The sequence below is a fragment of the Tenrec ecaudatus genome, chromosome 9 (genome assembly GCF_050624435.1).
Source record: "Tenrec ecaudatus isolate mTenEca1 chromosome 9, mTenEca1.hap1, whole genome shotgun sequence".
NCBI lineage: Eukaryota > Metazoa > Chordata > Mammalia > Afrosoricida > Tenrecidae > Tenrec > Tenrec ecaudatus.
In genome coordinates, this window is record NC_134538.1 from 1,448,143 (window position 1) to 1,471,265 (window position 23,123).

At 47.5% G+C, this 23,123-nt stretch overlaps 1 protein-coding gene and 1 pseudogene across 1 annotated transcript in view; one reads left to right on the forward strand and one right to left on the reverse strand.

The window, feature by feature from the left end:
* Positions 1–23,123, reverse strand: part of ABHD2 (abhydrolase domain containing 2, acylglycerol lipase) — a 113,955-nt gene that overhangs the window by 73,388 nt on the left and 17,444 nt on the right. The window contains exons 2-3 of the mRNA XM_075557844.1: positions 12,855–12,954; positions 9,724–9,924 (exon numbers count right to left, since the gene is read on the reverse strand). Of these exons, the coding sequence (XP_075413959.1) occupies positions 9,724–9,917 (194 nt within the window). The 5' untranslated portion in view covers positions 9,918–9,924; positions 12,855–12,954. The remainder of the gene's footprint in view (positions 1–9,723; positions 9,925–12,854; positions 12,955–23,123) is intronic.
* Positions 16,843–16,962, forward strand: LOC142457575 (small nucleolar RNA SNORA5; annotated as a pseudogene).

Genomic DNA, 23,123 nt, shown 5'->3' on the forward strand with positions numbered 1-23,123 from the left:
TGTAACAGGGAGCTATAATCTGTGTCTACACTAGAGAAAATAGATTTCACAGTAGACTACCATGGGTCATCTTGATTCAATACGAAAGGTCTCAAAAATTATAACACTGCCAATCCTGGCTTAGTTGAACTCCTAATTAAGTTACCTTCCAGGGAAGAGACCTTGTGCACACCTACCCTGCAGTACACACCCCCTCATAAAAACCTCACCATCTGATGGCAGAAGGTAATGGGTGACCAACTTATCTTGGTTTGTCCAAGGTCTTCCAGCGATGGCATGGAAAGCCCAAGTCTTGGCAAAGCCCTCAGTCATGAACAAACCGGGACTTTTGGTCACCCTAGTAACAGGATAGTATCCCAGTTCAGCAATAAAACTGGATGGTTTTAGCTTGGGCCATTTCACTGGATGCATAAGCAATGCCAAGACAAAATGACTTGAAAATGTGACCTCATTACTGCTAGCCATGAATCCTGGGTCTTAGTAAGAGTCTTCTGTATCTTTCACAAACTCCCTTACCAGGTAAGCTTCCAGGTAAATGTGCTTTGAACCCTCAAACCTACATAGTAAGTGCACTGGGCCTCTGAGAGTTGGCCACAAGCATCTAAGGTAACATTTGCACAGTTCTTAAAATGGATAAAATCAGGTCCATGGAATTAAGGCTCTTAGCTATTAGTTTATCCAGTAAAAAGGACAAAGCTTCCTTGTTCAGCCAAGGAGGAAAAGATCTAAATCTGTCTCTGAGAGTAAGAGGGAATTAATGGGAAGTCAAGGCCAAGCTAACGAAATTCTTTCGAAGCTGAACTCTTTATAAATCCGCTGTCCTGGCACCCACATTTGCACCTAGGAGGGGTGTAGAGTGTGGGCAACCTGACTGGAAGAGAAGGTGTGCAGTCTGATTTCAGAGTGTTCTACTTAACATTGATAACATAGCAATTATTTATCTTGAAGTCTCACTAACCTCCCCTTTGGCATTATTGCCAATGGCAAGAAATCGCCTCTGTAAGGCTTTTATAAGCCTCCTTTTGTAAAAGGAGAAAGATGGCAGCAGAGTAAGAGTATAAGTTAATCAATGCATCTATAACAAACACAGTCTCTCTTTTTTCAATATGAAGGGACATCAAAAAGTGTGTGGGAAAATTCCAGTAACTCTTAATTCCATTTTTCCACGAATTTTGTGAAGTCCTCTTATATTCAGACCCAGGCTTTTATTTGGGGTGGATAAAAGAGCAATGACTATTTACATTAAGGCCATGAATGTGTATGACAGTGATGAGAAGGATGTGACACACAGCAAAATTTCAAAGTAAATTTTCTTTGCCTTCTCAGAAATATTTAAGAAACATAGTTATGTAGAAACCAATGGGGGGGGGGAGGTGGCTCTAAAATGTTCCTACAATGAACAAATTTTATTTTTAATTATTTTTTTCCTTTTTTTAAAGATATATCAACAACTGGGGCTCAGAGTAGATTCTGAAATGTTTATTAACCAAGATGAGAAGAGAGGGGAGCCTTGGGAGTATAGTGGTAATCTGTTGGCCTGCTAACTATAAGGTCACCACTGTCCGACAGAGAAAGATAAGGCGTTCATCTCCCAGGAAGATGGACAGCCTCAGACCCCCAGGGGCAGTTCTGTCTTGTCCTGGGTGAACGATGGGTGGCAGGGAGTTGGGTTTGGTTGGCTGAGAGCGGGTAAGAGGAGGTCTGATGGCAACGAGTGTCATGCGTGGAATCAAACGGACGGCAGGGAGGTTGAAGTTGCTGGTAGAAGCTCAGGTGGTACTGTGTGTGGGTCAGGTGTGGGCTCACTGAAAGGTCCTCATTCAAGCCCACCAGCTGATGCTCAGGAGACGAATGCGGCTGTCTGCTCCCATAAAGATTTACAATCTCGGGACAGATACATAGGGTCACTAGGAGTCAATCATAAGGGGCTTGATGACAGTGGGTAGTGAATGACTAACCCCCTTAGAACAACAAAAGCAAACCAGCCCATTACCCTTGAATTGATTCTGACTCCCAGGGACAGAAATTCAAGAAATGAACTACTTCTGATGAAAGCCCCATTCCAACAGGCTTCACAGAAAACAGAATTTGTCACACTCGGTGGGAAGGCCGTGGGGCAACCCTGCTCCACTAACAAATACTCAGAGAAGGTGAATGGCATTGGAGGGTCAACTGGTCAACCACTGAGTTGTGGACTTGCTGTTGGAATGGGCGTGAACCTCACCCCTAGGTATCTCTCAGGCATCAGTGGGGGCAGTAACATATGATTCATATTAATACAGGTAAAAGCTGGCTGCAGAAGAAGCCAATTCTTTTTTGTATCTCTTGGGAAGAAAGGCCCTGCAGATGTGTAGCTGTGGTGTTGAACATGCCTGCCCCCTTCTCTGGATTCTGCAGGGGCTCCCCAGTGTCTCTGGCATCCACTTAGCTCTGCGTGGAGGCCTGTCTATTAGCGGAGGATTCCATCATGCTTTGCCTAATTGCCTTCATTACTAGCTACACCACTACCCACGCAGGTAAGTTTTTGCTAAAGAGTAAAGCCACAGCAGAGCGGGGAGGGCAGGGAGGGAGGGGAAAAACAGAGGAGCTGCTACCAAGGGCTCAAGTGGAAAGCAAATGTTTTGAGAGTGATGGTAACAAATGTACTAATGTACTTGACACAATGTATGTATGTGTGGATTGTGGTAAGAGTTGCACAAGCCCTCAGTAAAATGATTTTAAAAATAGTGAAGGGAATCTAGGACAGACGAACCCCTCAACACCAGCGGTGGGAGTGGCGACACCAGGAGGGAAGGGCGTGTAGAAAGGGAGAACCGATCTCGGAGATCTATGTGTAACCTCCTCTCTGGTAGATGGGCAATGGGGAGGCGGGTGAGGGGAGACGCCGGGGAGTGTAAGATAAGATATAATAATTATTTATAAACTATCAAGGGACCAGGGGTGGGATCGGGGAGAGAGGGGGATGGGGGGAAAAAAAGGGAAACCGAGCTGATTCCAGGAGCCCAAGTGGAAGGTGAATTATGAGAGTGACGAGTGCAACGAATGTATAAGGGTGCTTTGCTCAATTGATGTATGTACAGATTGTGATAAGAGCCTTATGAGCCCCAATAAAAAGGTTTTTTAAAAATGTATATATAAATTTCATGAGTTTACTTTTTATTGTAAATGAAATTATAAAATGAAAAAAAATAATGAATGGGAAGCCTGGCTTCCCACCAGGGGACTATATACATTTTAATAGCAGACTTCCAGAGATGTGACCCCTGCTGCCTGCCAAGTTAGGAACACCTGTCACCTATGCCTGTTTAGGGCAAGCCAAAGGCAGAGGGAGCTGCGTGGGTCACCTGCTCCTTCTGTTCAAGAGTGTGGTTTGAGGCACTGGTACTTTAGCAAGGGAGAAAAGACAGACACTTTTCCCATAAAGCAAGGTAGGACAAGCTACCCGGACAGAGAGACTCTCGTGGGGAAGCAGACAGGGAGGAAGATGGAAGAGGGGCTCCTGGCTGAAGACACAAGTGGGTGGCAGGAAAACGTTTCTCAGAACTGACATTTAAGTGTCTGCTTACAGAATACGAGGCATTTCGGAGAGGAGAGGAAAGGGGTGGGGGATCTGCTATAGTTAGGGGGTGACTGCCCAGAGGGCGGCCCACTTAGTGGGCAAAGGCGAATGCTGGGGTAAGGCAGCTGGGCAGGAAGGTTGAGGTCCCTCTGTCGTGTGCCTTGGGTGCTGGCCTGCTTGAGGAAACCAACACAAGCAGCATGGTGACAGATGGGTGGGTCAAAGGCAGGAGGCGACTCTGACCATCTGTCAACAAATGGCAGTTACACGCAGGTGGCTGCACACGTAATAGGTACTGAGCTACATTCTTATTATTTCACTGTATGTATGTAAATTATAAGTCAAAAGTACTTAAATAAAAACCCAAAAATGTCCAAAGGAGACTGAGTTTGGAGGCAGAAATAGGAGGGGACAGATAGGGAAGAAAACCCTTCTTATTCCCTGCCTCACCCTGTGGTTAGGGCCCTTCTTCCAGGATCCCTCCCAGAAGGGGCTGCAGAGATGCCACTGACAAAGCACTAGAATCAGAATCTGTGAAGAGGTGCCGGTTTTATTTCACCTAAAGGAAGCCAGGGGTCAGAGGTGAATCAGAGTGAATATTGATCTGCTGGAGTCTAACGGCGTCTCATCTAAGCAGTGTGGCCATATGTCTGGAGGAAGGAGACAAAGGTTTTCATCCTCGTCCAAATTTCAATTCAAGGCACTTTCTCTACATGTGTGCTGCCAAGGGCCACTGGGAAATCTGCATGGTTGCCAGATCCGAGGGCTACTAGAAAGCAGATGTTAGAGGCCCGGGGCGACCCGTGCTTCACAGCTTCCAAGGCTCTAACTGTCAGCAGTAGGCTGCCAGGTGTTTCTTCCTAGGTGCCTCTGGGTGGATTCACAATCCCAACCCTCAGCAGCTCAGAGCTTAATCATTCGCACCACCCCAGGACTCCCAGAACCTCACACACCTTCATTAATAACTCTCGTTCCCTTCTCCTCCCACTGATGGTAACCACTAACTAACTCTGAACTCTACTTAAGGAAAAAAATGCTAAAGGATATGTAGCATCTGGGTCAATGGTCATGGTCATTTAAGTGTCAAAGCAGGCGTGGTAGTTGGATTGCACTTCAACTTGAATCTGTATCAGAGTATCGGGGTGGACTCCAACCTGTCAATCTGGTCACAGCCCGATGATGCCTCCTGGGAGGTGTGGCTGCCCTTTTCAGGAGGAACCGGGACCGCTTCTCACTCTTGGGTCTCTCAATTCTGCATCTGCCTCTGCCCGACCCTGAGAGCTGTTGGTATCCTACCATGTTACCACTAACCTTGGATCCACGTGACTACACCCACCGGCCTGTGATCTCCCTGCTTCTTGATTCACCTCTCATTGGCCTGCAGCTACGTGAGTCTGAAGAGGGGCTGGACTAAGACTGGCCTTCTGGGCTTGAGTTAGACTGGCTGGAGTGCCCTCTTGCTATAAAGCCCTTTCTTGTACATAGATGAGTGTCACTATGTGTCACCAGGTTCTCTAGACAACCTGGCCTAACACAGCAGGATGCCAAATAAGAGATACAAATATCCCAATATTGTTGGGGAGAAAGCAAGCCCGGAAGAGAAAACAAAACCAAACCCACAGGAGTGGTCATCACAATGGTAGAATATCTCTGGGTAGGAGAATTTGGGAGATTTTGATGCACTTTATTCTCCATTAAAAATAAATGCATATGTTGTAAATATATTTACATATGATGATGGGGAAATAGATATATGTGGATATATTTTTAGGTTTAGTATTAAGGTAGCAGATGGACATGGGGCCTCCACTCAAGTACTCCCTCAATGCAAGAACACTTGGTTCTATTAAACTGGCATTCCATGATGCTCACATTCCTGACATGATAGATGGACATGCATAAGCTTATGGGTGCATAAGCAAATGTGGTGAAGAAAACTGATGGTGCCCGGCTATCAAAAGATATAGCATCTCGGGGGTCTTAAAGGCTTGAAGATAAACAAGCGGCCATCTAGCTGAGAAACAACAAAGCCCACATGTAAGAAGCACACCAGCCTATGTGATCATGAGGTGTCAATGGGATCAGTTATCAGACATCAAAAAACAAAAAATCATATTATTGTAAATGAGGAGTGGGTACCCAAAGGCCACCTGTAGGCAACTGGACATCCCTTACAGAAGGGTCAGAGCGCTGTATAGCAACAATGAAACATATAACTTTCCTCCAGTTCTTTAATGCTTCCTCCCCCACCACTATCATGATCCCAACTCCACCTTACAAATCTGGCTAGACCAGAGGGTGTACACTGGTACAGACAGGAACTGGAAAGAGGGAATCCAGGACAGATGATCCCTTCAGGACCAGTGCTGAGAGTGGTGATACCAGGAGGGTGGAGGGACGATGGGGTAGCATGGGAGAACCAATTACAAGGATCTACACATAACCTCCTCCCTGGGGGAGGGACAACAAAAAAGAGGGTTGAAGGGAGAAGTTGGACAGTGCAAGATAGGACAAAACAATAATAATTTATAAATTATCAAGGGTTCATGAGGGAGGGGGGAGCAGTGAGGGAGGGGAAAACAGAAGCTGATACCAAAGGCTCAAATGGAAAGCAAATGTTTGGAGAATGATGATGGCAACAAATGTACAAGTGTGCTTACACAATGGATGCATGTATGGATTGTGATAAGAGCTGTACAAGTCCCCAATAAAATGATTTTTAAAATGCATATGTATTAATTTTTTATTCAGAAAAGAAGACATTGTATTGTTATCTAGATTTTCCTCATAACTCTGGGCTGAGCTTTAGTCTCCTTGTTTTACTACAAATACTTTTTAAAGGGGGAGGGGAGTGGGTCACCAGGTATCTGTTGACCTGCTGCTAAGTGAACAAGACACTCCCATCATCCCATCTAAACAAAGGTTTCCTCCAAATTATAAAACAGCCCCTAACGCTGACTTCATCAATGTGAGGGGTGATGGAGCCTAGTCTCCTAGCAGCCTTTCCAAGTTCACCTTTCCTCAGCTTGCTTCCAACACCAGGGCAGGGAAGTGGATAGAGTCTCATTCTGTTTCTAAGTCATAAAAACTGTCTGCTTCCAGGCAGGGTTACTGAATAATGCCAAGGGCTGGTTGTACATCAGTTAACGAACTTTCCAGCCTAGACCAGTGTTTGTGAAGGCCGAGGCCAGGCTTCCTCTGAGGAAAAAAAATCTTCAAAGTCCCAAGAAAAGCACTTTTACCAGTAACAGACAAGCTTCCTGCTCTTAGCTTCAAAAAGACGGGAGGTTGTCACAGAAATGTAACACAGAACAAGAACAGGCACGGTGGCTTCTGATCAAGGGTGGTTAAAATGGAAAGGGTCACACAGCAGTCGGAAGGCCACCCCTCCCGAGTCCCTGTCTCACTCTGCACAGTAAGAAAGGAACTAACGTCAGCGTCTGGACTTGGGTTCAGTTTCTCCCTTTGCTGCTTCCAGTCTCCTCACCCTTTACCAAACCCAAACACACTGCCTTTGAGTCAGTGCTACCATGCAGAGTTTTAAATAGGTGCCCCGGTGTCCAAAGGTTCTCTAAACATATGATGATTAAGGGGCTGGGTCTACTAAGTCCCACTCAACCTGAAAGGGTCTGAACATCAATCCCGCTTCAGAATGGGTCACAATTAATTGAAATCCACTCATACTGAGCACACCCACTAGAAGGCAGCTTTTCTTTCCCTGCAAACATTGCTTCGGAAGGTAGCCATGTCCTCAGGTACTGAGTCATGGCCCTGCAGCTCCCAATTCAGCAGCGTTGACCTTCATGAAGCACTCCATCAGCACCGACTGCTAACCAGTTGCCACGAAGTTGATTTTGACTCACGGTGACACTGTTTCAAGTAGTTCCACATGGCGTGTGTTTGAGAAACAGATCACTGGGACCCCCTTCCTGTTGAGTGGGCTCGAACCTCCAACCTTTCGATTTGCAGTCAAACCCATTAGTCATTTGCTCCATAGATTACGTGTTACAGGACTGTTTTCATGATGGCTTTAAAAGCAAACTGCCCTAGAATCAAATTAAAGAGACTCCAGAAAGAATAAATCTCCAGTCAGTTTGTGAAACTCTTCTGAAGCAATGAAAAAGACCCCAACCTCATAGCTGATGGGTCCAGCTGAGTGTGCAACAGTACTTAGCCATTCCAAGCTTCTCCTCCCCGGGTTGATTGTGCATAGGCTCTCTACACACACCACCACCACCACCACCACCACCACCCCTTTGTGGGCGTGGAAAACCTCCACGTCACCTCTGTCTCATTCAAACTTGCCAATCAGGAAGCTGCCTGATGCTCTCCCACTCAGAGTCCCCAATCTCCAGCCCCCAGAGGCATACACGTGAGTGATTTCTTGGTGCCTGGACTCTTTCATCTGCTCCCTTCTGCTGCTTCACTTCTCTGTTGCTTTCTTTGCTTTGTGACTCCTCTCTGCCTCCCTGCTTCCCTGATCTCCCTCCACCATGACGCTGCCTTTCCACTCTCCCTCCCCTCTGGAGAAACCCAGCAGGCTGTGCGCTCAGCTGCTTTCTTTTCCCATCAACAGCTAACATTTCGCTGGCGCTTCCTGCGAGTCAGGAGCCCTGGTGGTGTAGTGGTTATGCATTGGGCTGTGAACTGCAAGGTCAGCACTTTGACCCCACCAGCTGCTCCATGGGAGAAACATGGGCTTCTAGTCCCGAGCTGCAATCTTCAATGCACAGGGGCAGTTCTACCCTGTCCTAACGCTCACTAAGAACCAACATCAACTTGATGGCAGAGGTTGTTTACTGTTTTGTTTTTCCTCCGTGTTCTCATTATTCTCTCCACTTCTCAGTGGAGGACTGAGGCACTCAGTGGTTAAATGTCTTTCCAAAGGTCACAAAGATAGTAAGTGGTACAGTTGGGATTCAAACCCCAGCACTCAGCCACTCCACCATAACTCCGCTCAAACCCATGATACCCACAGTAGTAGCTCTTGACCCTTGGCTCACAGCTTGTGCAATTTAACTAGACTCTGAGTGGGGGACAATGTCGAGGCCGAGGGCTGTAGAAGGCCCACAGGATCATCAAGGCCAGCCACCATCACACGCGTCACCAAAGGGCAGCAGTTCCAGCCACCTTCACATGAGGGCGAGTTAATGAAATGTTTGACCAGGATGGCTCACGAATGATTTATAAATATTCAAGCGGTCCTTGGCAGAAAAAGGGGCTTCCCACCCTGAACTTGTCAGTCCAGTCAGACAAAGCAAGAACCCGACCTTTCAGATGCCCCTGGTGTCACCTGCCTGCTCTTAGGAGAGGTTTGGGCACCCGGGGTCACCAACCCCCAATGGAGGGGGTGAGAGAAGGCGTCAGGATGAAAGGTATGCTCTGCTTCTACCCACCGAGCGTGAGAAACATATCAGTCACCAGCTGAGGGGACACAGCAAACAAGGCATTCTCCAAGGAGCTCAGCCTTGTGAGCCACACCAGGCAGGCCGGCCGAGAAAGGAGCGAGGAGACACGGGTGTGCCCCAAGAAGCCCCCATTATTCAGAGGTACCAACAGGGAGAAAGTCAACAACCCGGGCTCTTAGAAAACCAGTCTGTGCAGAGTGACTTCACAAGTCCGGTTCCCTGTCTCGGGAGCCACCTTCACAACATGCCTGGGGGCATGTCCAGGGAGACCCGGTGCCCTCGGGCTCTAACAGCCTTGGTTAGAAGTGGCTTCTCTTCGCTAATCCAGAGTACATTTTTCAACCAGGGAGATGGCAAGTATTCCACGAATTAGTCTGTGCTTTTTTGCTTATTTGTTATCTTGGGTACAGATGGTTGTATGTCTCTGGCCTAGAACCAGCAGGAGGGCCTTTGACCCAGGGCAGTGAGCCCTGGCTGAGTGTCCTGTTTCCATTGAAGAACGACTACTGCTTCGGCAGGTCCTTGTCATGGATGGGGATGCCACACTGTGGAGGAAGGGACAAGCAACGAAGAGCAGATTCGCCCTCCCACCCTCCAGGATTCAAGCACCGGACCTGTATCAAAACTGCGGCAATTTCAACACCGATGACGCGGTGACACCCATGTCCTAAGGACACCCATGTGAGCAGGTTCTTAAACATCACACAAAAGCGACAGATGGGCAGGCAGCCGAGGGAGGCCACGAGGTCTACTCACTCTTTGGTGAGAAGCGGGCAGGACTTGAGCAGGAAGCGGGAGAGCCCCGAGTCCTGGAAGTAGAGCTCCGGTGGCGCCGTGGGGCTCTTCAGGTTCAAGCACCGGACAATCACGTACAGCACAGCGGCCACCGCCGCCAGCTTCACCCCATCAAACACGGCGGGGAGCTCAGGGGTCTCCGGCATGGCATTCATCTTGCTCCTAGGGGGCAGAGGACAGTGTCAAGTTAGGAGCATAGAGAAGGGGGGGGGCATCAATGAGTCCTATCAGCTCCCGGCAACACCCCAAATCACACACGCACAATCCTGGGCACTGATAAACTGGGCAGGCGATTGCTTGTTTGTTTGTTTTTGTTATAATCCAATGAACATTTCTCAGGTCAGTCTCTTGAAACGTGCTGAGAACAGCATTTTACTGAGATGGGGCAAACGCAGCTCAGGCAGCCTGCCCGCCCAGCTGGTGTGCCCGGATGTGTGCCCAGTGTTGTATTGACAGCCTTGGGCACTGGCAGGAGATGGGATTGGAGTTGCCACCAGCGGTGGCTGCACTGCCTGCAGGGCCCTAACCCTCAGTGTTCCTAATCTCTATGCCTGTGGCTGTAACCCCATTTGGACTGGGTTGGCTTTGTTAAGCTAATGAGGCGGGAGAGTGTGAAGCCAGTTGGAGTCAGTCTCTTCTGAAATAGAGTTTAAACAAAAAAGCGAGGAAGCAGAGATGGCGGGAAGGGCCATATCAAGCCACACAAAAATTGCCCAGAGATCGGAAGAAACAAGGGCTTCCTCCAGGGCTGGTAAACGTCCTTGCCCTGGAGGTGATGCCCCAATTTTGGACTCTGTGCCTCCCAAACTGAGAAAACAAGCTCCTGCTTGTTACAAGCGTCACCTGTGGATCTCTTACAGAGGCACTAGGTAACTCAGACGCAGGCTGAGAACAACCATCCTCTGCTGACTTCTCAGCCTGGGCCGAGTCTATTCCACACTGCTGGCCAGACCACAGCGGACCTCGCTCCTGGGGGCTCCAGGGGGTGTTAAAGGGAATGCCACCAAGTTTTTCCCCCACCCACAGGGTGTAGCCATTGGTCTAAAATAAGACCCACATTGGATCGTTTAGCCATTAGACCAAAAGGAAAGCCTGGGGAAGAGAAAATGTTTGTGCACAGCTGGCTTTCCCCAAACTCTCCTACTGTTACATCTTCTGAGGTATCTTTATCTTACACACACACACACACACACACACACACACACACACCCCTCCACACACACACACACACAAAACCAAACACTCACCCCACACCCTCCCTCCAGACACAAAACATCAATGACAACAAAAGCAACAGCAAAGAAAACCCAGCATTTTCCCCTGAGTGCTCAGCTGAAAAAAGGGAACATCAGATGTTGCCTTGCAAGCCACAGAAACCACAAGCTAACAAAAAGAAGAAATGGTAACTATCACACTCAGGTAGCTATAGCAACAGCTTCCCCTGGAACAGTTTCCAGCAGCCTCTGCTAAAAACAATTCTCCCAGGGAGCTCTGGTAATTGACCTGGGAGACAGGGGCAGGGGACAACTCTTGCCAAATGCAGTGGGGCTTTACTGAGTGAACCCGCCAGGACTTACAGCAAGGCCAGAGGGGCTTGGAAATCTTTTTATTTCATATATATCTCCCCCACAAAAGTCAAGGTGACTTTGGCAAAGAACAGGCCCAAAGACAATGCAGACCATCTTTGGCAGGAGTCTGTGACTCACCTGAGGGAAGACATCACAGGGGCAAAACAAGATTATTTTAAACTGTATCTGGTCCAACTTTTTATACAATAAATCAGCCCTAAGTTTGTCTTTTGAATCTCTATCTCCTAGTCCCCGTGAGCGATGCCTGGGTCCTTAAAAACTGGTAAGCAGCCACCAAGATGCAACAACTGGTCTCTGTTGGCAAGGAGCAGCAGAGGAAGGAGGAAAGCCAGGGGCTGCATGAAAGAAACAGCCTGCAGGCCAACTGCCTCCATGGAATATGGAGACCAAAGCAAAGGGGTGGGCCTGGATGTTTTGATCACGGACCCAATGGCTAGTTCATCAAAAGGAGGAAAACTGTAGAATAGATTTTCAAATCCTCACAGAACCGCGACTTACTGAATTCCCTGAGACCAAGTGAACCCTTGAACCTATGAGCTGGGGACACTTTGAAAATCTTGATTCTGTGGAGTCATTTTTAAACAAAACAGCAGTTTAGCTCAATTACTTAGGAATGTTTACCTTGAGGATTACATTCTTTTCAAGAATCATCTGAGATCCAACTGACAAAGCACAAGGACACTAAGGATCAGAGAATCTAAGTGAAGGAGGTGGAACAATACAGGTGGTGACACAAGGTGAATTGCTCCTATGTTAAACAGGTAGATGTTTTGTTTCATATATTTTCTCCAGGATGAAAAAATGAATGAAGGAATAAATTTGGCCCAGTTTCAAATCAAGGCTGGATCTCCGGAGATGCTTTCAGCTGCATCAACCTTTGCACTGAAGGCTGACATTTCTTTAAAACATACTTCTTGGTGTGCCACTCGGACCCGGGTCTTCTGGAGAGAGGGATTCGCAGCTTTAACGGCATCCTCAACGGGGGCTCTGCCGGAAGGTACAGCCCTGCCCCGGGGGATGCTCGTCCCTCGCCTGTTGGTGCCTCAGACAGACAATGAGCAATATCCAACAGGATGCAGCTTGTCAACACGTTTTTTTTTTTTTTTTTTGGTTTCGATCCAGCCTTTTCTAAGACAAGAATCATCGGGGACGGAAATAGACGTTCTTCCTTGTCCTCTTTGTTGGAATGGGGGACAGAGCAATGCAGCAGGTGGCCTGACCCGTTTCTTTGCTGGCCTGCAGAAGAAAGACTTCGTACCCAGCCAAATGAACTACACGAAGTGCTTCTCAGGGCTGTCACCTGTTCGAAGGCCATGGCCGCACCTTCCTCTCGTGGAGGAGCTGCTGGTTTCCAACAGTGGCCTTCCGCTTAGCAGCTGAGTGCTTTAACCAGTGGAAGAGATTAAATTAAAATAGACACGTCCTTCCCTTTCCGCCTCTCACCACTACTCTCACTGACACCGGGCTGGGTAGAGGCGCAGGTAAGAGGCACGCAATCCATACCTAGTTCCCTGGCGGTTCTCTACGGTGGGTATGAGTTATCCTTGGAGAGTTGTCTGGCTGGGCCTGGCAGGTCAGATCTCTCGTTCAAACAACCTGAAGACTGAAAAAGATGGTCATGTTTTAAAGAAGGAGAAACAATGTCAACTAGAAAAGAGAAAGAGCAAAAGCAATTCAAACTAAACATGAGCATGGTGTTAGCGGCTCTGTGTTTACAGCCTTAGGGAAAAAGACAAGTTCTTGAAATCAACAGGCAGCCCACACTCATGGACACATGGCCATTTTCAAAATCCTGCGGGGTCTGTACATCGCAGGTGGACGCACTCTCTCTGGTTTCCAGCACAGGTTCTCTGCTGCGCGCGTAACTGGCTAAAACCAGCATCTACTGTGTGTCCTCTTTACCTCGTACTAGAAATGTTAACAGAACAGGGATCACCTCTCTGACCAATTAAACCACTCAGTCAGGCTTTAGGTCAACCCCAAACAGTCCATTGACTCAATCCTTTGCTTCCAAACAAATGGTGGGGGGTAGGGGGTACTTAAAAATACAGATTAAAAAAATACAGATTTTTAAAAAAACAACTATGTATTTATATTGTTTTACATAACAACCTTATCACCTTCAAAGCACTCTCCATTACATTTAATACATTTGTCAAATCTGCGATTCCATTCGGGAAACATTTTTCAAACTCATCTGCTTGGATGGCTGACAGCACCTCTCTCATTTTTTTTTCTTCACCTCTTCTATGTTGTCAATTTGCTGTCCTTTCCTGACCCTCTTCAATAGAAGGGAAAAAAAGTTGCGTGGAGTGAGGTCAGGTGAGTAAGGTGCGTGGGGCAAGAAAGGCATGCTGGGTTTTTTTTTTTTGCCAAAAACTGGAGCACTGATACGGCTGCGTGAGCAGGTGAACTGTAGTGGTGGTAAACCCCCGTCTGTCACAAATGAGGTCTTTTTTTGGTCCCACACGGCTATGCTATCTTTTCAGAAACTCTAAATAGAAAGTTTGCTTCACAGTCTGACCTGGTGGGACAAACTCCAAATGTAGTACAAGTTGACATTTTCGTCCAAGCAGGGAAAATCTCACAGCCACGTTCTGTTCTCTTAAATTGGCCATTACAAAAAACAAGGTTTGAGTGAAACTACTTTCACACACACACAAATCACTACGACCAAGAACCTTCCCAGGTGATACCACTGGGTGCACTAATGCGGGATGCTCACCTGGCGGGAAAATGTGTACGATGACAGCTCCACCCAGCGGAGCATTTTTCTGGGTTTTTTTTGGGGGGGAGGGGGTACCCCTCATATAGCAGTGCCAGGAGAAAACTGAATCTAGAAAATGTAAAGGGCACAGTTGAGCTCCAAAACAAGGTGTCAGAGAAAGGGCTACATCATAGCCTGCAGAGATCGAGTCCAGACTGGGGCCAGACGCGGGCTGCAGAAGGGCACCCCCAGGAGATGGAAGGGCTCGTTGTAAACGGGGGAGCCAGAGCCCGGCCACGGCAAGAAGTCCACTAATAGATATAGGATCTCCAAAGCAGCATAGGACATTTTAAAAAGAGAAAGAGAACACGGGCGGTGGTTGGGGTGAGGGGTGCTGACAGGCAATGTTTAGGTAACACTCTACATGTGCCAAGCCTGGCTTTTCATACTTTATATAGACTAGCTCAGTTCCTTCTCACCACAGCCCTATGAAGAACAAACTACCACCACTCCCCTTCTACAGACGAGGAAACTGAGGCGACAGAAACCCTAAGTAACTTGCCCAAGGTCCCACTGTTAGTAGGCAGGATGTGCACCCTGGAAATCTGGCTCAGGATTAGGAATTAACCTGCCATTGACCACCCACCATGCCCTCGGAGCTCATTTTTCCAGCCACTGCGGATCAGTGGGGGATCCCTGTAAGATTCTTCTGACCCTTTCCCTTCCCAGTGGAAGCAGGAAATAGGGCTGCCGCTCCCACAGCCACCCTGGAGCATGAAGTGACCTTGAAAGTATTCTAAACCAAACGCACTGCCACCGAGTTAATTCTGAATGGTGGTTAATTCTCCCGCTGTGGTTTCCGATACTGGAAAGCTTTACAGGAGGCGAGAGCCTCAGCTTTCTCCTGTGGAGCGCCTAGTGGTTTCACACTGCTGACCTTGCCAGTAAGCCGCCTAACGCATAACTGATGTGCGGCCAGGTCTGAACAACGTCACATGGCTGGAAAGAAGCAGAACAGCTTAAGTCCAGTTTTCTTTGTTTCCACGGCGCCAACGTTACCTAATGAGAAAATGGAAGTCAACGGGCCTTCATAATTGTGCTCCACTTTGAATTCTTATTATTTCTTCAGGTTCTGAGACAATTAACTGGAGGACCAGGTTTGTGGAGGTGGGGACTAAGGATCCAGTCTGAGCTCCAACTCTAGGTTGCTGGTCTCTTCAGGGCTTCCTGTCAACCGGGAACAAGGAGGAGGCCCGCTTGAAAGTCCTCGACTGACAGTGCATGGGTTGGCGGTCCATTCTGGCTAGCACCCTGGTGGCGCAGTGGTTAAAGTGCCAGGCTACCAACCAAAAGGTCAGTGGTAGAAAGCTGTGCCCTGCAAGAAAGATGTGGCGGTGCGTTTCTATACAGATCACAATCTTAGAAACCCAGTGGGGCCGTTTTACTGTTTTATAAGGCTGCTATGAGTTGGAATTGACTTGATGTCAAGTGTGGTCTTTTTTGTTGTTTATTTTGTGTTAATTAAATTAATTAGTTGCCAAATTACACCTTCCACTTCACATAAAATCTAGACTTCGGATTCTCTTCTGGGTGGGGTGGGCTGTGGGGATCACAATCCCTAGCAACACTGAGCCAGCAGTCCCACAGGGCAATAGCGAATGTCGGTGAGGTGGCAGCTCTTTCCAGAACTTCACAGTCCCTCCCACTCCCTAGTCTGGATCCCAGCACTGACTCCTGGGCCACCTCAGTCGTATATGGTACCTAAAGAATCCCTGTGCAAACCGGACCCACTGCCACTAAGCCAATGCTGACTAACCGGAACCCTAAACCAGGTTTCTGAAGGAGCTCTGGTTGCAGAGTGGGTTATGTGTTGGGCTGCTAACCTCAAGGTCAGTAGTTTGAAACCAGCAGCCCCACCTCGGGAGAAGAATGAGGCTTTCTACTCCCGTAAAGAGTTACAGTCTCAGAAACCCAAAAGAGTTCTGTGCTATAGGGGCGCTGTGACTCACAATCAACCCGATGGCATCTGGCGTGCAAGTGAGAGGGTTTCTGAGGCTCTAGAATCTTTATAGGAGCTGGCAGCCTCATCTTTCTGCCACAGAATAGCTGGTGGATTTGAACCACGGACCTGGTGTTTAACCACCAGCACCACCAGTGCTCCTTAAATGGTCCCCACTTGCACCTGAATATACAACCTTTGGAGAAAATTTGTCTAAGGTCCCTTTTAGCCCTGAATAGGTCTGTGTTAATTGAATATTTTTAAAAATGCATTCTTAGAATGGGCATGTACATATACACATGTATCTATATATGGTAATATTAAAAATACATTCATTCGTGTGAATGTGCATGTGTATGTACACATACATAAATGGTAAATTAATTGAAAAAGTTACAGAAAGGCAGAGTGACAAAGCCTACAGGATGACAAGATGTAATCTGTGTTATTATGTTGATGTTTATTTACACCTCGACTCTTTCCATACACTATTAAAGATGTCTTCAACATTAACAACTTTATTGAATATATATGCATTGAGAACAATTCAGAAATCAGACTAATTGCTTCCCAATATTAATTTTCTCCTTCTTTCTTAGTAAGGAGTCCTGGTAGCGTAGCGGGTTATGCATTGGGCTGCTAATGCTAACCACAAGGTCAGCAGTTCAAAACCACCAGCTGCGCCATGGGAGAAAGATGAAGCTTTCTATTCTTGTGAAGATTTACAGTCTCAGAAATCCACAGAGGCAGTCCTGTCGGGTCACTATGAGTCAGCATGGACTCCTGGCAGTGAGTTTGGTTTTGTTTCATATGACACAGCAATTAGGCTGCCACAGAGACACTGTAACTCATGGGCCCTGTTCCTCTCTGCTGAGGCTCAGGGATAAATTTTGCTATAGACATACAGAAGAGAAAAAAAAGAAACAGCAATTAGCCCCTTCTAGCCTTTTCCTTTCCCAATGGAACCACAGGTCATATGCATTCCAACAGCACCCCACCTCCCAGGTAATAAAGTGACCTTGCAGTTATTCAAGGTTCCACATTCAAGGAACACAGAGCAGAAAGACACAAGTTTGGGCCCTGGTGATGTGACAGAGGCATCAAAGCAGACCAAGCTTGCCTCCCTCGGGATTTGTTGGCTGTCATTTTCCAATACAAGGAAATACTATTTCCCTAAATCTCTATGTGGAGAACTGGTGTGGTGCAAACAAGTTAACCGACTCACAGCAAGGCTCCGGGGCCAGGGCAAAATCGCCCCTGTGAGTTCCCAAACTGGAACTCTCTATGGGAGTGAGTCCTGTCTTTCTCCTGAAGAGTGGCTGGTGGTTTTGAACGGCAGACCTTGTGGTTAGCAGCCCAACTCGTAACCACTACGGCACCAGGGCTCCTTGTCAACCAACAGGTGGGTCAAGCCGACTCGGAGGCACGTGGGAAGAAAGGCCTGGTGATCACCAAAAACTCAGCCACTGAAATCCCCGGGGAGCACAGCTCTATTCTGATACACAAGAGTTGCAACTGGTCCACAGTCACACTATCCTTTCCTCAAATCATCATCTAGCCCACAATTGCTGCCTTATAAGAGTATCGATTATTCTTTTTATTTTCCCCCCAAATTCATAAAAATCATACAGTAATATCTTGGTGTTTTATCCCTCAAATTCATAATAACCATACAGTAATATCTTGGTGTTTTATCCCCCAAATTCATAATAACCATACAGTAATATCTTGGTGTTTTATCCGCACAAATTCATAATAACCATACAGTAATATCTTGGTGTTTTATCCGCACAAATTCATAATAACCATACAGTAATATCTTGGTGTTTTATCCCCCAAATTCATAATAATCATACAGTAATATCTTGGTGTTTTATCCGCACAAATTCATAATAACCATACAGTAATATCTTGGTGTTTTATCCCCACAAATTCATAATAATCATACAGTAATATCTTGGTGTTTTATCCCCACAAATTCATAATAACCATACAGTAATATCTTGGTGTTATAATTCAAAAGCTTAACATAGCAACAACAAAAACCATAACTAGATATGTTTTTAATCCCAGACAAGAAAAAATAGAACTACCAATGCATACCACAAATACACAAATATGTGAATCGGGTCAAAAGGTGTCAGAGTTTTCTGAGAATCAGGATAAAGGGGGAAACCTGGTCAAGACCTACTGCTTTCCTGGGTGGGCAGACAGGTTTCCTACCCTCAGAAAGCAGCCAGACGCTTGACAAGCAGCGCTCCCCTGGAACAGACTTAAAAAGGAAACCTGTGGGACTTTACATAAGGGGACCTTGAGTGATGTGATAGACAATGTCCGCCTACAACTTAAAATAATTTTTTAATAGCAAATGCTATTAATTCCTGAAACCCTCAAAAAATTCCCAAGGATTCAAACAAAATTAAATTCAGGGAAGGAGATCCTATGAGAGGTTTAGAGTTATTGTAATCCAAATGTGCTGTCTTGAGCCAAGGTTTGAAGATGAAGTTCTGAAGGGTAGGCAGCTCCTTTGAACTTGATGGAGCTTAAGGACCTGAAAACCTACTGTGTGCCCAGTCCTGTGCTAAGCATCAATCCAGTAGAATTCTCGTTCCGGGGAGAAGCATTTACGTTACAGCTACATGTACTTCAGAAACTTCGGGAGAAGACTAATTAGCCCAATGAGTAAGCAACTAGCATTTAGGGAGCAGCATAGTGGTGACAAGTTGGGCTGCAAACCACAAGGTCATCGGTTTGAAACCACCAGCCCCTCTGAAGAAGAAAGATGGAGTTTCTACTCCCTTTAACAGTTACACTGTTGGAAACCCAGAGGGGCAGTTCTACGTTGTCCTTCAGAGGTTGCTATGAGTCGGCAGTCTACTTGATGGCAGGGAGTCTGGGTTTGTTTGGGGGTTTTTTTGAGCTCTAGAACTAGACCAAAAACATTTTGTATAGGATTTAGAATAAGTTGTGATTCTCTGTCTGTGTTATGTGTGTGAAGTATATTTCTATAGGTATCACACTAGCAGTTAATAACGGAGAGTTTTAGAACAACATTTTTCACATGCATTTGTTCCCTGAATTTGATTGTGTTGTTGAGACCCCATACATGGCAAAACATTTACCAAGTCGAACAGTTTCCACATGGACAATTAGTGACACTGATTACGTTCTGCAAGTTGGGCACCCTTCCTTTTCCAACTCGCTCCTTCCCTAGAAACATCAGCTCCCAGCTCCCCAAGGTTCCTCTCTAACCTGTCGAGTTGCTATTGTCAATTCCACCCCACACCGAATGTTCTTACGTGAGCGCAATAGTCCTGGCAGAAATCGCTTATTGGGTCAGCCAAACTCTAGTACAGTTTTAAGATGACTGAGGGGATACTTTTGATTTAAGATGTAAAGATTATCTCAGGACAATCGTTTAGGGGGTTCACCCACCCTGCCAGGAAATGGAAAGTCTAGAATCTACGAGAATTTAAGACTCTGTTCCTTTGGATCAGGATTCTTCTATGACACCTTTAGTCCAAGTATTCAGTCACGGTAGCTGGGCACTGTCTAAGTCTTCTGGTCTCATGGAGGTCATTAGGTCTTGGAGACAATTAGCCACACATTCCACCTGACCTCCTCCTCTGTCACCTCCAGTGCACACAGACCGGTTGTGCTTTAGAAGGCTGCGTGCAGGCACTACCAGTCAATGAAGAGGGAGAAGGAAGGCACCAACCCTCTTAGGTCCCTGTCCCATGGCCATGACCCTGAACCTCCTAAGCAAGGGCCAAGTCCCAGGAGGTGTTGGGCAATATACAAACAGCTGCTCCTTTTATTGTTGTTTCTGTGAACATACCTATCACACAACCTTTGACGATTCAACTTTTCATGGATGGGCAACTTACTGACAATCAATGACTGTGCCCCCGACCGTGAATCAATGCACTTTCCCCATCATCGTGAGCCCCTCCCAAGGCGTTTCAACCCACCATGCTACATTTTATTTTATGTATGACCAAGTTTCTTTCTTTCCAAGTATGACCTGCTGCCGAGTAGTAATAGGTTGGACTTACTGCAGACAAAACAAACCCAGATTTCATTCTGTTACTTTGTGTCCCTGTTTCTTTTTCTGAAAGGTGGCACAGCAGCTTGCACTCAACGGACAACCTAAAGGCTGAAAGTTCAAACTTACCCAGCACCACCCTAAAAGAAAGACCTGCTGATTTGCTTCCACGAAGATTACAGCCCAGAAAACTCCAGGGAACAGTTCTGCTCTGTAACACACCGAGTTTCTCTGAGTTGGGGGGTTTTCCCTCACCTCCTTTTCTGCCCACTGTCATCGGGTAGATGCCAACTCAAAGAAACGGGTAGGACAGAGATGCACTGGTTGGGGCGCGTCCTAAGACGTCGTCCAAGTGCCTTGGCTGCTGACCTTGGGTGCTTCACCTGTTTGGGCACTCCAGACCTCGTCTGTAAGAGGAGACGACTAGATTAGAATTACACGATAACCAAAGGGCTCTGTCCGCTCCAAATTTCTGAGATTGAAGGGCTAGAATTGCAGGCCTTGGCTAAGGAACCCCGGAGGGGGGCAGGGGCACCCTCTCTGCCCACTAAAGCAGAAGCTGGGCTCCATTTCCCAGCCCACTCCGGAGACCTTGTACGAGAAATAAAATGCAGCCATCGCAGCCGCGGGCAGGCTGCTCTATTGTGTGTACACGGATAATCCCGCCACGTGCATCCCACCGCACAGGCTAGCGACGACCGCAGCCTGCAGCATGCATGTCCACCGGCAGTATGCATGTCGCCCTACCAAGAGAGAAGAGAGGGGCATGGGGCCAGGGCTCATTCCCAGCATGCTTGGCCCTGTGGGAGGCGAGACCCTGACAGCCTTTGGTCAAAGGCTCTCTTGTGGCTCATCCTTTGCCACATTCTTTGGAAAAGTCCCTGCTCCCCAAATGGGTGCCAACTCACTCAGCCCATAACCCATTAATCCACAGACGGTGCTCTGTACAACAGTGGTTCTCAACCTGGGGGTCGCGACCCTTTCACAGGGATCAGTCTCAGGCGGGTCCGCCCACATGCACATACGCCCACAGACGAGTACCGGGTGTGAAGACTGTGACCCATGCCACATCATGCTTCAAGACAAAATCTCATTGGTCATTAGAAATCAATATTTCACAATATAGAATGACATATTGTTTTTGTGATGAATCACTATGCTTTAATGATGTTCAATTTGTAACAATGGAAATACAACCTGCATATCAGATATTTACATATTCCTAACAGCAGCAAAATGACAGTTATGAAGCAGCAACGAAAATAATTTTGTGGTTGAGGGTCACCACAACGTGAGGAACTGTATGAAAGGGCCGGGGCATGAGGAAGGTTGAGAACCGCTGGTGTACAGGATGAATTCGCGATGATTCTTTGCTCAGTCATTCAACTCTCTTGTCCGCTCCTGTCGGTTACCAGGTACGGGAGGGCACCCAGAGACATGCCTGATGGGCAGTAGACGGACAGCGTCTCTTGCCCTCCAAAGGGGTTCAATCTTGTAGGTCCCAAAGCAAACAGCTCTCACAGAAAGCCAAACCAAGCACTGTGAGCAGATCGCTTGCAACGTGGCTCTGGGTGAAGATGTGGCTGGTTAGGAATTGCTGTCCCGTGGGGCCCGGTGTCTGGCGTCACACCCTGGCTCTAACGGCTCCCTAGTCTTCACTGGGGGAGTTGCTTGGGGCGGCCTTCGTAAACCCTAGGGGCCTCATCTGTGCACTGAACTAGTCAATGCTAAGCCAGAGACCACACTAGTTGGTGGGGCGTGGACTCTGACTCGTGGGGATCCCCTGCAGGTCATGGGTCACAGTGACACAGGGGTTTCAAAAGCCACATTTTCAGTTGCTGGAACTTTCTTCCAAGTGCCTCAAGGTGAATTCAAATCACCAAACTTTCAGTTCATAGCTGAGTGTACTAACCACCATTACGACCACCCAGGGACTGTAGTTCGTATCTAGAAAGTACTTAAAATAATGGCTAAAAAATTAAGGTCGCTGAACAATTTGTATAGATATTGTCCAATGGAAACCTAATTTGCTGGGCAAACTTTTCCTGAAGACACAATAAAATATTATAAGAGATAAATAAACCATGTCTAACAATCAGTACCCAAAAAACCAAACCCACTGCCATAGACCCCCATATACAGTTTCCAAGACGAAATCTTGATGGGAGCGGCCAGACTCAGCCTTCTCCCTCGGGGCAGCTGGGACGTTTGCACCTCCGACCTTGAGGTTAGCAGCCCAACGCTTAGCCCTCAGTGCCACCAGAGCTTGCGCTCTTTCTCCCTCCCTCTCTGTCTCCTGCCAAGCGAATCCATGCCAGCTCTGCCAAGCTCTCTTTTGAATGCTCTAGAATAAAGCTCTAGGCCAGCACAGTAGCCACTGGCGGCTTCGGTCCTCCAAACTGGCTTGTGAGCAGTGCCCGGGAAGGGACGAGCTGATGGCCACAGCAGACCGCTGTGCCCCTTACATTGTCCTGCTCTCAGCCTCGTCTGGGGCAGCCCTATATGTCGGCACCAGCGCAGAAGGCGGCTCGGAGGATGCCCAGCTCGGAAACTTTCCAGGACTTGGGGACAGGAGAGTGGCCATGGCACAGTCAGAGGTTCCGCGGTGTGTCCTGGCCTACTGAGAACTGTCGCCTAGTTGAAACGCAACCAAACCAAACTAAACCTGTTGCTGTCGAACGGATTCCGGCCGATGGCCACTCCCTGTGTTCCGGAGATAGTCAGATCCTGAGTGTTTTCTTGGCTGTAATCGTTACCGACGCAGACTGCTCGTAGTTTCTTCCACGGCATGGCTGGGTGGCGGGGAGGGCCACCAGCCGTTCCTACGGCAGTCAAGTGCAAACCATGGCTGCCACCCAGCAGGACCTCACCCCACTGCCTGTTGGCCCTGTCTGAGGTCTCTTCTCACCACTGCCAGTAAGTCAGAGAGCCATCTCTAGGCCAGGGTTATTTCTCCCAAGAAGAGCTCTGTTGGGTAGGCTTCCTACTTGACTCAAACACACCAGGCTTTGAAACACCCCC